This window comes from Ascaphus truei, chromosome 7 (assembly GCF_040206685.1).
Source record: "Ascaphus truei isolate aAscTru1 chromosome 7, aAscTru1.hap1, whole genome shotgun sequence".
Taxonomy (NCBI): Eukaryota; Metazoa; Chordata; class Amphibia; order Anura; family Ascaphidae; genus Ascaphus; species Ascaphus truei.
Genome location: NC_134489.1, coordinates 48,796,925 through 48,812,681, shown reverse-complemented (window position 1 = coordinate 48,812,681; position 15,757 = coordinate 48,796,925). Strand labels below are relative to the sequence as shown.

Here is a 15,757-nt window from a genome sequence, read left to right as displayed (position 1 = left end):
TTTGAGAAAGGCCTGTGTGGCCGAAACCTTAAGTCTATTGGCAATAAATTAGTTCATTGAGCAAATCCGTGGAGCCCTGATTTTCTTCCCTTCAGCCTCAGGAGAAAACACTACAGAGGAGATTCCTGCCACAGAGGAAGCAGCCAGCAGCAGCAGCGGAGGAGAGAGAATACAACTAGCCACAGACGGTGCAGCACAGAGGCCACCACCAACCACAGACAGTGCAGCACAGAGGAGCATCCCAGGAGAAACTGGAGAGACCAGAGAGCACGGGGTCTGCATGAAGAGGTGCCGGTCCAGGGTCCAGCAGTTACCAAGCCAAACGGATAAATGTGGTGAGACTGTGATATAGAGGTACTGGGGAAATCCCTGATAAATGGATTATTGGTAAAGTCCTTCTGAAGGAATCGATGGGGTTTAAGGCCTCAGACATTTTTGCCTTCATACACATCCCAGGTAACAGGGAGTATGATGTAAGCTCCAAAAGGGGTGATCTGCTAGAAGCTTTCTGGCATAGATTTGAGGACTTGAAATTCACACGTCTATGGAAAGACTTTGTGGCCATTCCTGTGAGTCATCCAGCAACTAAACTAGTGACTGTAATTTTCCGCATTGAGGCTGTTGCTAAACAGGACATTATATATTGGTTACAGAAACAATGTAATGAGTAATGTAAAGGGTGGGTATGGACTGGGGGTTGTAAAGTTAAACTGTGGGAAAGATATAGTATTGCTCACCACCTCCCAAATTCCCTCTTTATTTGGGGCGGGGGGGCAGAGGGTCTGTTTCTACAGTGGCCAGCCCAGACTTTGTTTCAAATGTGGGTCCAACAGGCATTTGAGAGCAAGTTGTGACAAAATTAGGTGCAGCCAGTGTGGGGTTCTGGGGCATAACTGTTTTGTCTGCCCTAATATTGTATTGTGTAATTTGTGTGGGGAACAGGGTCATTCTTTTAGGGAGTGTCCTGAGGCGGCGTACAATAATGCCCCCCAGGATAGCGAGACATCCCTAGCAGAGGAGACCACTGTAGTGGAGGACACCCATGTATTTGTTCAGCCCTCATCTTTGTTGCCAGATACTGGGATAAATGCATATGGGAATAGATCTCCAGAGTCATGTGAGGCCCCTGGTAATAAAGAAAGCACTGGTATGGAGATATCCTTTGAGCAGATGGGGGAGAAGGAGCTAACAGGGGCGGGAGGGGAGCAGGAGCCAAAAGGGGCGGGATGGGAGTATGTAGCTGCATCAAAGAAAAAGGCCAGGGGCAAAAGCCACACTGTGGAGAAATCAGGGATCCACACCTCGAATGCTTTTGATGTACTGACCCGGGGGGACACTATGGAGGAGGGAGAAACACCTGAAGGCCCCAAAAGTGAGAGAGAGGAGGAAATAGCAGATACTGTAAGGGAAAAAAAGATGTCTGCCACTGACCCAAGCAGCCTTTTCAAGTGACACTATGAATAGTAACAGTATTAGGTCTAACATGCCCTTTGTTATTGTAGAGTGGGACAATGTGACTTTGTGGGGGGGGGGGAGTGTGTGTGTGAGGGGGGGAGTGTGTTTGTTTGGGGGGGGAGTGTGTGTGTGTGTGGGGGGGGAAGTGTGTGTGTGTGGGGGGGGGAGAGTGTGTGGGGGGGGGGGAGTGTGTGGGGGGGAGAGTGTGTGTGTGTGGGGGGGGGGAGAGAGTGTGTGTGGGCTGGGAGTGTGTGGGGGGGGAGAGTGTGTGTGAGTGTGTGTTTGTGGGGTGGGAGATGGTGTGGGGGGGAAGTGTGTGTGTGGGGGGGGAGTGTGTGTGTGTTAGAGGGGAGAGAGTTTGTGTGGGTGGGATAGTGTGTGTGTTTGTTTGGGGGGGTGGGAGAGTGTGTGGGTGGTGGGGAATAGTGTGTGTGGGTGGGGGAGAAGAGTGTGTGTGGGTGGGGGGGAGGAGTGTGTGTGGGTGGGGGGGGAGGAGTGTGTGTGGGTGGGGGGGGAGGAGTGTGTGTGGGTGGGGGGGAGAAGAGTGTGTGTGGGTGGGGGGGGGAGAAGAGTGTGTGTGGGTGGGGGGGAGGGGAGAAGAGTGTGTGTGGGTGGGGGGGAGGGGAGAAGAGTGTGTGTGGGTGGGGGGGAGGGGAGAAGAGTGTGGGTGGGGGGGAGAGTGTGTGTGTGTGGTGAGGGAGTATGGTGTGTGTGTGTGTGGTGAGGGAGTATGGTGTGTGTGTGTGTGCGTGGTGAGGGAGTATGGCGGGTGTGCGTGTGTGGTGAGGGAGTATGGGGTGTGTGGTGAGGGAGTATGGTGTGTGTGTGGTGAGGGAGTATGGTGTGTGTGTGCTGAGGGAGTATGGGGTGTGTGTGTGGTGAGGGAGTATGGTGTGTGTGTGCTGAGGGAGTATGGTGTGTGTGTGTGTGTGTGGTGAGGGAGTATGGGGTGTGTGGTGAGGGAGTATGGGGTGTGTGGTGAGGGAGTATGGTGTGAGTGTGTGTGTGTGTGTGTGTGTGTGTGTGTGTGTGTGTGTGTGTGTGTGTGTGTGTGTGTGTGTGTGTGTGTGTGTGTGTGTGTGTGTGTGTCAAAATAAACATCTCACAAAGCCAATTAAATAGATAACAAATGCCAATAAAACAATTGATTAGCACAGTGGGTACATGATGGCCATATAATATGGACATCATTTAACACTATACCAGTCAATGGTCAAACTAAAATAAACAATCACAAACAAGATCCAATGCCATCCAAACAATCAGAAAATAAAAACAAATCAAGAAGTAAACAGAACTAAATTACCAAAAATCAATTAATCCAATCCAAAATAAAGACCACAATTCATAATTATAACACCAAAACAAAACCATTATGAAATAAATGAAAGCGCAAAGTAAACACCATCCGACAAAATCTAACTACCAAAAAGAAGCCACTAACAGGATGCCAATTCATTGCTATTGGGTTATCTTTGCTCCCATTGAGCGCATAGGTAACCACACTGGCAATCAATGGGTGTATTGGCTTGTATTGGTGTTTGTATTGTATGTTAATGTTTATTGGGGGTAGAGGGGAGTGGGTGAAGGTGGTATTTGGCCCGCAGTGTGTGTGTATGCCTGCCGGGTGGCTATCGGAGGGGTTAACCCCTACATTACCTTAGTGGTACTAACCGAAACCCTCCCGGAAGGTATAAACACCCACCATGGGACAAATACCACCTTCACCCACCCCCTCTCCCCCCAATAAATTGAGCACTGGTATTTAACCCTTTCATTACCTTAGCGGTGAGCTCCGGTCTCCGGAGCTGATATTAATGTGGGTCAGCTCTGGAGACTCCCGACTTCAATCCGATGCAGTAAAAATAAAAAATAAATTTCAGAGTCACATCGCGGATCCCATGGCGAGATGAGAACCTGCGAGTTGCTTGCAAGTTGGAGCTACAATGTTAATCTCGGAGCTACTAGAATTGCTCGATATTTAAAAAATATGTTTGAGCTCCCGGGTGGTTTGTCTGTGCGGGAGCGCTATCGATCGGGAAGAAGCACTTCTCGAGCGAGTTTGGCATGCTATCGAAGCTTTCTGAATAGCTACATGTGCAAACTTGTTTGAGAAGTGCCCAAAATGATCGCTAAGTCACTTATCAAAGCAACTAGAATAGGCTCCACAGACTGCTGAAGTGACATGTCACTCATCAAGCAAACCCAAAGTAGTGCGGTATGGCATTTTTTTAGCGCACAATAAACTTGCAATTTTTCTTAGTGAATACCGCTTTCACACATTTTTCGTATAGTGCGGTAAGAACATGCAAACCCACTCAGTAATGCACTAAACTTATCGAAGTTTAGTGAATAGGCCAAATAGGCAGGTAAGATCATTTGTTCAAGAAATGTCGTGTAAAGGAAGGTATGGTAATTTGCTTAAGACATGGAGTGTGCACTAGACACATACATTGAACTCACAAGTTTGTGTATCCAAAGCCAAAACTTCCCGTGCAATTATTACATATAAATATAATAATACGTGTAAATGAAGTAGCTCACTTGTAATGTCACTGCCTTGACACTGATTTTGCAGAAGGTGAACACTTTTAAATGGCTTTACTCTTGAGCAAGTCTCACCACAAGTAGAGTACAAGATGTTTCAGGCAGGAACTCAATGGCCCATATTTATTAAGCAGTCTTGTTTCCTAAGTTACATAGTTACATAGTAGATGAGGTTGAAAAAAGACATACGTCCATCAAGGTCAACCTATGCTAAATTTAGATGACAGATACTTTATCCTATATTTGTACTTACAGTATATTGATCCAGAGGAAGGAAAACAAAAAACCCCTGTGTCATATCATCCAATGATATCTCATAAGGGGAAAAATAAATTCCTTCCTGACTCCAAATATTGGCAATCGGATTACACCCTGGATCAGCATTTTTCCCATGTTTACTTATTTGGTACAGACGAGACCACAAGTATTCTAAAGCTTGCCTTAAACTAGCCCGGTTACATTCTGGGTATGTGTAACCTGGCTAGTTTAAGGCAAGTTTAAGGCATTTTTGCATTGACTAATGACCCATAGGATTAACACAGCAGGGGTCCCTGGCAGTCCCATTCAGTATTAATGGGACTGCCAGGGACCCCGGCTGTTAATCTGATGGGCCATTAATCAATGCAGAAATGCTGGGTCTAGTTTAAGGCATGTATCCAGCATGTACCTGGGTCATTTTGTGCCACTGGTTTGTGCTAGAATAACTGTGGGCACTACAGTATATCACTGTATACCTTTCCTTTCTAAAAAGATGTCCAACCTTATTTTGAAGATATCTATTGTATCTGCCATCACAGTCTCCATGGATAATGAATTCCACATTTTAACTGCCCTAACTGTAAAGAACCCTTTCCTTTGTTGCTGGTGAAATCTATTTTCCTCCAACATTAAGGTATGACACCGTGTCCTTTGTTCTGTCCTTGGGATAAATAGTTATTTTGAAAGCTCCTTGTACTGCCCCCGAAAATATTTTGTATATAGTTATCATATCCCCATAAGACGCCTCTTTTCTAATATAGATAAATCTAATTTAGATAGCCTCTCCTCATAAGTTAGATTGTCCATCCCCTTTATTAATTTGGTGGCTCTTCTCTACACTTTCTCTTGTTCCATTGTGTCTTTTCTAAGGAATGGGGCCCAAAATTGTACTCCATATTTAAGGTGTGGTTTTACAAATGCTTTATAAAGGGGCATGTTTACTTCAGTTCCAGTCATTGCCTGTTTAATGCAAGATAAGATTGTGTTTGCCTTTGTGCACTACTGCTAAGCCTGCTGTCCTTCTCATCATGGAGTCTCCTAATTTATCCCCATTTAATTTGTAAGTTGCCTGTTTATTCATGTTTCCCAAATGGATAACCTTACATTTTTCTGTATTAAATCTGCCATTTACCTGCCCAAGTTTCCAGTCTCTCCAAGTCATTCTGGAGAGATTTTATATCCTGTTCTGATTCTACTACCTTACACTATTTAGTGTGATCAGCAAAGATGGAGACTTTGCTCTCTATGCCAAACTCAAGGTAATTAATAAACAAGTTAAAAAGCAGGGGTCCCAGTACTGATCATTGAGGTACTCCACTCACAACTTTAGCCCAACCTGAAAAAGTTCAATTTATTACAACTCTCTGTCTATCCTTCAACCAGTTTCCAATCCAGGTGCAAATATTTTTTACCAAGTCTAATTTGAATCCTGACTCCAAAAAGATACCTACCATTGCTGGAAAACACCTTACAATCCATTGACTTGAACGGGATTTAAGGTACACACCCATTTATTTCCTTTAGTATTCTTAGCCCCTTGGTTTTTTATCCTCTTTTTTGGGTAGTGCTTTTTTCTACTCCATTCATTTGTGTATTTTTGCTTTTTCACCTCCCTTATCATATTTTAACTTTTTGCCACGCCCCTCCCCCCATGTTTTTCTATCATTAGCGCATTTCTCTCGTTGGTGTATCTACAGGAATGGATAAGTATCTAGTTTATTTCTTCTTCATGATTATTGCTCTATTCTTTGCTAGACCACGTTGGTCTTTATTTAACTATCCACTATATATATATATATATATATATATATATATTGTGACAGAAACCAGGGGTTGGTAATAAACTCCATATACAGGGCTCCCAGGATACTGAACAGTTTCTGTCCTGTCTAAGCTGAACAGGGCAGCCTCGTGGTACAGGCACTCCATTCCACAGTTTGTCTGCTGCCTGTTTTCTGTCACCTGTCATGCTGATTAGAGTTCAGGTATATAAGACCTGTTTCCTGTTTCCTCTGGGCCCCGCCCAAGAGCCTGGAAGGCTGCTGAACTGCAGAGGGGTGAGAAAGCCTCTTTCCCAAATCGCTTCATTCATTCTGTTCGTTTGTCTAAAGACTGCAAAGGTACTTATTTTGTTGGTGGAAGTGGACAAGCCACTTCCAACTCTGAGTCAGGGACATCTAAGTTTAAGTTATCGCTCAGACGAGCAGCTTTTTGTTTGGCTTTGTTTTCTGTTTAAACTGTGGCAGTCTCAGTGCCTGGGACTGAATAAACCAGGCATAGCCTGTTTAAAGGAACAGTACGTGACGTCTCATCATTTAACCTACCCTAAAAGACCGTGTTCTAACAGTCCCGGACAGACGGCGGAGCCCCGGAGTAAGCCGTTTGTCACATATGGTGGAGAATGCGGGCAGAACACTGAAAGGTCTGGGGGTTAAAGAACTTTAAAAAAAAAAAAAAAAAAAAAAAGAAGGTTTTTTTTTCTCTCTCTCCAAACAAGATGGAAGACGTGGTGAGTGCGCTGGTACGCAATGTGCCTGTCCAGAAAGACGCGAATGAAGCCCAGCAACAGGCGAGTGAAACCCAGCGACAGCTGTTAATAGCCCAGCAAGAGACTAATGCAAACCAGCAAGAGACAAACCGCCTGCTGAGAGAGGAGCAAAAGCGGTTCGCTCAGGGCTTACAGCAGGAACTCGAGATCCTGAGGGGGACTATCAGTAACCTTCCACTGGCAGAGGCAGCCCCAGTTCCGAAAATGACCAGGGCAAGCCACTACCTTCAGAAGATGGGACCCTCGGATGATGTGGAAGCCTATCTTCTCACGTTTGAACGCACGGCACAGAGAGAGGGATGGCCAGAAGCTGAGTGGGCTGGTCTAATCGCACCCTTCCTAAGCGGCGAACCCCAGAAGGCTTACTTTGATCTAGAGCCAGCCGAAGCTAACGTCTATGCAAAATTGAAGTTCGAGATCCTCGCCCGCCTCGGCGTAACCACGGCTGTTCGTGCCCAAAGGTTTCACGCATGGTCCTTCACGATGGATAAAGCCACCCGAAGCCAGATGTATGACCTCATCCACCTCGCCCGGAAGTGGCTACAACCCGAGATCAACTCAGCAAGCCACATCGTGGAACAGTTGGTCATGGACCAGTTCTTGAGGAAACTTCCCTCTGCCTTACGCCGTTGGGTCAGTCGGAGTGACCCCCACAATGCGGATGAGCTTGTGGCCCTTGTAGAAAGGTACAGTGCAGCAGAAGAGCACCCGCAACCCACAGTCGTGGAGCAACCCCACTATCCGAGGTTCCAGGACTCTTCCAGAGACGGTAAAAGGGTACCGGGGTTAAGGGGCGCTGAAGAGCGGCGACCACCTTCACGCCGCTCCAGCAACAGTGGTTCGCACACTAAGGGCAATAGCCAACATGGGGAGCCGGGAAAAGGCTCTAAGTGGGACACAGACTATGTACCTAAATGTGTAAATTGTCATGAGAGGGGCCACACAGCAAAAATCTGCCCACTAAATGATGAGCCCATGCAATGCAACAGCGTGGAACCTTATTCGCTGTTGTCCCAATGTATGGGCCCTAGCCCAGAGGACCCCTTGAATAACCATCTGTGGGCATTTGTAAAGGTTAATGGTAAGAGGGTTCGGGCACTTCTTGACTCTGGGAGTATGGTCACACTAGTGTCCGAATACCTATTGCCCATTAAGAAGAAACAGGTAAACAGTTCACAAAGAGTGGCAATTTGTTGTATACATGGGGATAATCATGAATATTCCACTGTTGATGTTTTTTTTGAAACAGAATTTGGTTCTTTAGATTTCAAGGTGGGTGTTGTACCCAAAATGGCACATGATGTGTTAATAGGGACCGACTTTCCCCATTTTCTAAAAATGTGGTCCCCAGCTCAGAATAGCGCCCAGAGTTCAATAGCAGACCATAACGAAGTGTTAGAAGAAACAAATCCTTTCCCTTTTTCAGAAATGGAGGTTGACGAGGGCCCAAATAAGAAGGGGGAAAAGGAGGAGTGCTGTGAAATTCCCTTCCCCATCACTACTTTGGTAGGGAATACCCCAAATCAAGATGTTGATCAGGCACTTACCACCCCAGTACAGGATAAGACCCTCGCTGACCTAGAGGTCAGTCCTGGGAGTTTTAAGAAGGCCCAGTGGGAGGACCCCACATTAGCGGTAGCAAGGGGAAATATACGGGACCAGAATAGTACTCATGGCCAACCAGATAGGTCACTTGCTTACCCCTACTTCGAGGTAGAGAACGACCTAGTATATCGGGTTGATAAAAGAAAATCAGTTACAACTAAACAATTGTTGGTACCACGGACATTCCGTAACGTAGTATTACACCTCGCACATAGTCATCCATTGGGGGGACACCTAGGGGTGGAAAAGACAAAAGAAAAGGTTCTCCGAAGCTTTTATTGGCCTGGGGTTCTGGCAGAAATTACAAACTATTGTTCCTCATGCCCAGAATGTCAGATCACCGCCCCGTTCAAAGCATACCGCAGCCCATTGGTACCCCTTCCCATAATAGAGGTACCATTTGACCGGATTGCTATGGATCTAGTAGGACCCCTAATAAAGTCTGCTAGGGGACATCAGCATATATTGGTAATATTAGATTATGCTACCCGATATCCGGAGGCAGTTCCCCTACGTAGCACCTCTGCTAAAAACATAGCAAAAGAGTTAGTACTTCTGTTTTCCCGGGTCGGAATTCCTAAAGAGATCTTATCTGACCAGGGAACACCATTTATGTCCCAAGTAACAAAAGAGCTATGTAAACTCCTAAAAATCAAGCATCTCAGAACCTCAGTCTATCATCCACAAACAGATGGTTTAGTGGAAAGGTTCAATAAAACCTTAAAGAGCATGTTACGCCGGGCGGTCGATAAGGATGGGAAAAACTGGGACTGTTTGTTACCATACCTGTTATTTGCCATTAGGGAAGTTCCCCAGTCATCCACAGGCTTCTCCCCGTTTGAACTATTGTATGGCCGACATCCAAGGGGCTTACTGGATATAGCCAAAGAAACTTGGGAACACGAGGTTACCCCTTACAGAAGTGTAATAGAGCATGTTGCCCAAATGCAGGACCGCATTGCTGCAGTCCTACCCATAGTGAGGGAACACATGGAGAAAGCTCAAGAAGCACAAAGGAATACGTATAATAAGGGTGCTAGGGTCAGAATTTTTTTTCCAGGTGATAGGGTACTAGTTCTGGTTCCCACCGTGGAGAGTAAATTCCTTGCTAAATGGCATGGGCCATATGAGGTCTTGGAAAGAGTGGGAGAAGTAAATTATAGGGTAAGGCAGCCAGGTAGGAGGAAACCTGAGCAAATTTACCATATAAACCTACTCAAGCCCTGGAAAGATAGAGAGGTCTTGTTAACCCTAGTACCCCCAGGTCCGTCAGAGAATCAAGAAACTGACCCAGAGGTTAGCATAGCTGAAACACTGTCCGTGCATCAGAAACGAGAGGTCCAGAGTTTAGTGAGAAGGAACAAAGAAATCTTCTCTACACAGCCAGGTAAAACTAACGTAATTAAACATGACATAGTCTCTGAACCGGGGGTCCGAGTTAACCTTAAACCGTACCGAATCCCAGAGGCCAAGAGAGAGGCTATAAGTTTAGAGGTTAAAAAAATGCTAAAACTAGGCGTAATTGAGGAATCCCAAAATGGGTGGAACAGCCCTATAGTTTTAGTCCCAAAGCCAGACGGTACAACAAGGTTTTGTAATGACTACCGGAAACTAAACGCGGTGTCAAAATTTGATACTTATCCTATGCCCAGGGTGGATGAACTTGTAGAGAGACTGGGCAAAGCCCGATATCTCACAACCCTAAACCTAACAAAAGGGTACTGGCAGGTTCCCCTCACAGAAAGGGCAAAAGAAAAAACAGCCTTCTCAACCCCAGACGGCCTCTTTCAATATAAGGTGCTGCCTTTTGGCTTACATGGAGCTCCCGCCACATTCCAAAGAATGATGGATAAAATTTTAAAACCACATGTTCGGTACGCTGCCGCCTACCTGGATGATGTGGTAATCCATAGTGAAGATTGGCAGTCCCACCTTCCAAAGGTCCAAGCTGTGCTCGACGCAGTTCGGTCTGCTGGACTAACTGCTAACCCCGCTAAATGCACTATTGGTCTGGAGGAGGCCAAGTATCTGGGGTATTCTATTGGTAGAGGGTTACTCAAACCACAAACACTCAAAGTAGAGGCGATACAAAATTGGCCAAGGCCAGTCACAAAAAAACAAGTAAGGACCTTTTTGGGGTTAATTGGCTACTATAGGAGGTTTATTCCCAATTTTGCAACTAAGGCAACCCCACTAACCGACCTCACAAAAGCAAGAGGACCGCTAATGGTAAAATGGTCCCCCGAAGCCGAACAGGCCTTTAGAAGCCTGAAAGAAGCTCTCTGTGCCCAACCAGTGTTGGTCACACCTGACTTCTCCAAAGAGTTCGTAGTCCAAACCGACGCATCTGAGGTAGGGCTGGGGGCGGTACTCTCCCAGGAGTCTCAAGGGGAGGAGCACCCCATCCTTTATTTAAGTAGGAAACTAAATCCCCAGGAGAAAAATTACTCCATAGTCGAGAAAGAGTGTCTCGCAATAAAGTGGGCTGTAGAGACACTCAAGTATTATCTGTTGGGGAGAAAGTTCCGATTGGTCACAGATCATGCACCCCTTACCTGGATGTGTCAAAATAGGGAGAAGAACGCTAGGGTGACCAGGTGGTTCCTAAGCCTACAGCCCTTTAAATTTTCTGTGGAACACAGGTCGGGGCACAAACATGGCAATGCCGACGGGTTGTCAAGGATGCACTCCCTAATATCCATGGTCGCTCACCCCTCGAGGTCTGAGCTGGGGGGGAGGATATGTGACAGAAACCAGGGGTTGGTAATAAACTCCATATACAGGGCTCCCAGGATACTGAACAGTTTCTGTCCTGTCTAAGCTGAACAGGGCAGCCTCGTGGTACAGGCACTCCATTCCACAGTTTGTCTGCTGCCTGTTTTCTGTCACCTGTCATGCTGATTAGAGTTCAGGTATATAAGACCTGTTTCCTGTTTCCTCTGGGCCCCGCCCAAGAGCCTGGAAGGCTGCTGAACTGCAGAGGGGTGAGAAAGCCTCTTTCCCAAATCGCTTCATTCATTCTGTTAGTTTGTCTAAAGACTGCAAAGGTACTTATTTTGTTGGTGGAAGTGGACAAGCCACTTCCAACTCTGAGTCAGGGACATCTAAGTTTAAGTTATCGCTCAGACGAGCAGCTTTTTGTTTGGCTTTGTTTTCTGTTTAAACTGTGGCAGTCTCAGTGCCTGGGACTGAATAAACCAGGCATAGCCTGTTTAAAGGAACAGTACGTGACGTCTCATCATTTAACCTACCCTAAAAGACCGTGTTCTAACAGTCCCGGACAGACGGCGGAGCCCCGGAGTAAGCCGTTTGTCACAATATATATATATATATGTTATATATGTGTATTTATTTTTGCTACATATTAATGCTCATTTCCTTATTGGATTTAAATTGAGAGTTTATTACTTTTTTTCATGTGCTGAAGATCCCTCTTCTCCCTTTTGTATTTTGACTTCACTATTCAGGAGTTGGGGGATTCCTATTGTCTATGTGCACTGATAGCTATTTTCTCACCACGTGCTTTGAACAGAGATGTGCTGTCTGACCGAAATATTGTTTTGGTATGTAAGGTGTCTTTCAGCAAGACTGCTTAGTAAGTATGGCCTATTCATTCTAAAAGCATCTACTTACAATGCTGTGTATATTATTAATGTATGCAGAAAGTGGTCAAAATAGAAATGGAATAGTGTATTTAGAATTAGTTGGTGATGGGAAGAAAGCTTAACACATTACATACCAACTGGAACCATGTCCTGGTATTGGCTTCTACTAACTGTATTAAAGGTGCTTGATGGTCTTGGTAGAACAGGAGGTCCTGAATGACGTGCATCCTCTCCCACCTGCATATTTGAGAGGTTAAGCAGAATAGAGAAGATAAATAATAAACAGATTTTCCAACTTCATAACATTTCTGGGTCCATTGGTCCTTCTTCACACAAAGCAAGAAGAGGAACACTTCAGTTCACATATATATGAGCAGAGTCAGCTGTTGAAACTATTAGAAATATTTTTTTTCTGTAAATACTGTGTGTATATATATAATTATATATATATATATAATTATATATATATATATATATATATATATATATATATATATATATATATATACACACACACACATTTTGTTTTTGTGCCATTAACTATTTCTTTGAAATGCCAAATTATATAGTGTCACCCATATGACTTTGGACTAACCTCTCCAGCACTGTGGCTGCGCTGTCTTGTAAGATGTTGCCAATGAAGCAATGCACTAGTTGGCCTGCTGCTTTGCAATGGAAGACGTGGGTCAATAAATGTGGTGCTTCTAGAATTGTGATCAACAAAGAAAGGCTGAAAAAAACAGAGAAATGTGAATGAATGATTGAGGGCTAAGAGTAAGATAAAGCACATAGTTTTTACTACAGAACAGCTGAACCCTGTCATAACGCGGTGCTCGGGTTCCACATAATGAGACCGCGTTATAATCGGGATCGCGAAATGGTGCGCATGCGCAGAGGCCCACAGCCACACAGAGTGGCCCGCGGCCATGCGTAGTAGCTGATGGCCGTTAGTGCGCATACGTGCTGGAAGAGGGGGAGCGCAATTGTACTTGTTGGTGGACAAGGTCGGTACTGTGCATACCTGGTGGGGCCTGCAAGCTCCTATTCTGCGCATATGCTGGCTACAACCTCCGTGCAGCCTGTTATGCGCATACGCGTGCGTGATGGGCGTGTCCATTAGTAGCGTGACGTCACATTTGTTACGGTTTCTTGTTACAAGGCGATACATTTTTCCCATGAGAACACTAGGCGCCAGTAAAGAAGTTTCACTTAAAAAAATAACTGCCTAGTTTTCCTGTAAGAGGATGAAACAGAAATTCTTACAGATTGCAGAATTGTAATATAAATTACTTTGCAAGAATCCAGCTCTGCTGCAACATCAGGGAGGTACTGTACCTGCAAGCCGTTCTGGGACAGCTGGGTAACAGAAAGGCAAAACTGGATTTTAAAATTCTTAGATGGGCAGTTATAGGAATAGCAGGATACAGAGAAGAGTTTATAAAAAAAAACTACAATTACATAAAATAATATCAGACATGAATAATGAGAAATGTAAAGGACAAACTTTAGAAATGCAATTAAAGCCCTTATAATATATGATGTGAAGCTATTTCTACAATTCAGTTAAATGTCTGAGTTATATTCAAGTGTAGGGCAGCCGACAGCTTTAGTGGGGCCCAGGACAAACCGCCCCCCACCCCCCTTTGAAGGCCTTGCAAGGCTCTCCTCTTTCTCTCACCCCTCCCCTCATGTATTTCTCGCCCCTTCTCTCCCTCACTCCCCCTCTCCATTCTCTAGCACAAAATTTCTCCCCCCCTCCCCCACTTAATTCCACTTCCCCTGGAATTGGACATTTGGTCAGGGCAGTTTTGCGCTGGTGTTTGGTCGCAGATGGACCCTTCGCCGCAACCATCCCACCGCTGGACACATTTCGCCAATAAGGCAAGTTATTTATTTTTTTAAACCTTTATTTATTAGCAGGCTTTGCAACAATACAATGAAATGTATTTTCACATGTACACGATTAACAAAGCAGTGCAAGATAGCCAAATATAAACATAACATACATATTATGAGTGCATATCAGGTGTATATACTATTGTGTGTATACGTCTGATAAACTATAAAGCCCTCTTCTTCTTTTTTCCTCTAGTTATTTCAACATATTATTAATGATACTGCTCCTGACGAAGCTGTGAGTAACTGCGAAACGCGTAGAGCCTTGCTGCAGCTGCCTTCACGAGAAGACGCCAGACGCTGGAACTCCCCTACAGACCTCCCTCCGGCACGTCACAATTCATTCCCAGCTGATGCGATCGATCGCGAGAGGGAAGTGACGTCAGACGCCATTGTCAACTGCGCGGCTGGATACACAGGAGGATCGGGAGAGCAAATACAATACTACAAACACCTCGACTATACACTGAAAGATACCTTTATGTATACAATGTATATGTACAAAGTGTGAGTACATTCATTTACCCATTACTTTTATAAAAGCCATTGTTTTCTGCAATCTGCACCATTGGGTTTTTATCTCTTCCCTTATATACTGCTACATGGGATTCTGAGTCTCTTCAACTCTGGAAAAGCCCAAACGGTGGGAGAAAAGTCTGGGGAACAATTGATAACATCAATACCAACAATCTACACAACTTCTGACTAAGTCAGATACAGGCTTTAAATATTCTTTATTGCTGTAAGTAGAATTGCCCCAAGAGCCAAGAACTACATCAGACCAACATTTGAATTAACACGCTGCACAATTATTGTTTTTTATGTTTTTTATTTACATGATGTGTCCCTGACTGGAGCGCTCCCTTTCCAATCCAAACTAAGACTTAAATAAACTAGTGTCAGGTATCCAGGATACTGACACTTTTGGATTGAGGAAAAGCAATCTACATGAAGGGTTGAAGCTGCACCTTATTTTATTATATTATTTTATTTGATTATATTTATTCACTATATCACATATTCACCGTAAGAGTTTGAATTTTCACTATTATTTAAGCACTTATTATAAGTCACTTATTTACCATTTAGTAATAGATTTAAGCGCCAATAGATAACTTTTTTTGTTTAAATAAACTAGAGAAGGGAAGAACTTGAACTGTAGCTACCACTGGGATGAGAATATTATGTGAGGGATTTCTACTAAAACACCAGCAAGCCCGAGCCTCATAATAATAATCTGAGCAGACTGGATCCCATCATTAGAAAGAGTGGATCCCATAGTTAGGAAGACTGGAATCAGAATGGTTAACTGTAAACTGAAGTTGTCAAGATTTTGGAAGACGATTCACAAGCTAACAGATGTTTAAAGGCTCCATATACTGAGTTACCTGATGTGTTAGGATAACAAAAGCTAATATTAAATCCTCAGCATTTATAACTTAAAATATTCTTTACAGTGAAATAGTCTCCAGAGAGGTGAGATGTAATGAGGTTTAATAGTACATTTAACAGAACAATAAACAGATAAAATTACCATTTTAGTCAGTCATATGTTTCAACAAGGTGAGTGTAAGGATCCGTGATCGGCGCACGCTCAGCGTTCCCCAACCAGCGACTGGGTGCTCCGTTTCCTCCACCCATGATACATCCTGCAGTGCTGCTGGTGCTGTCCTTTCGTCAGTCTCGGGTCACGGGCGGACCCCGCGCTGGAGGAAATACTGTCTGCGATGGCCCCGCCTCCAGGCTTTGTCCTCGCGGTGATGTCACCGGCACGCAAACGTTATGCGCGGACAGCGCGTGCACGCCCCGAATCGGGTCTGCTGCCTCCTACTCTGCCTATCAC

At 44.7% G+C, this 15,757-nt stretch overlaps 1 protein-coding gene across 2 annotated transcripts in view; it reads right to left on the bottom strand.

Moving 5' to 3' along the window:
- Nucleotides 1–15,757, bottom strand: part of HECW2 (HECT, C2 and WW domain containing E3 ubiquitin protein ligase 2) — a 241,888-nt gene that overhangs the window by 70,210 nt on the left and 155,921 nt on the right. For both annotated transcript variants that reach the window (XM_075608335.1, XM_075608334.1), the window contains 2 exons: nt 12,614–12,748; nt 12,153–12,255 (listed from right to left, as the gene is read on the bottom strand). In XM_075608335.1, the coding sequence (XP_075464450.1) occupies nt 12,153–12,255; nt 12,614–12,748 (238 nt within the window). The remainder of the gene's footprint in view (nt 1–12,152; nt 12,256–12,613; nt 12,749–15,757) is intronic.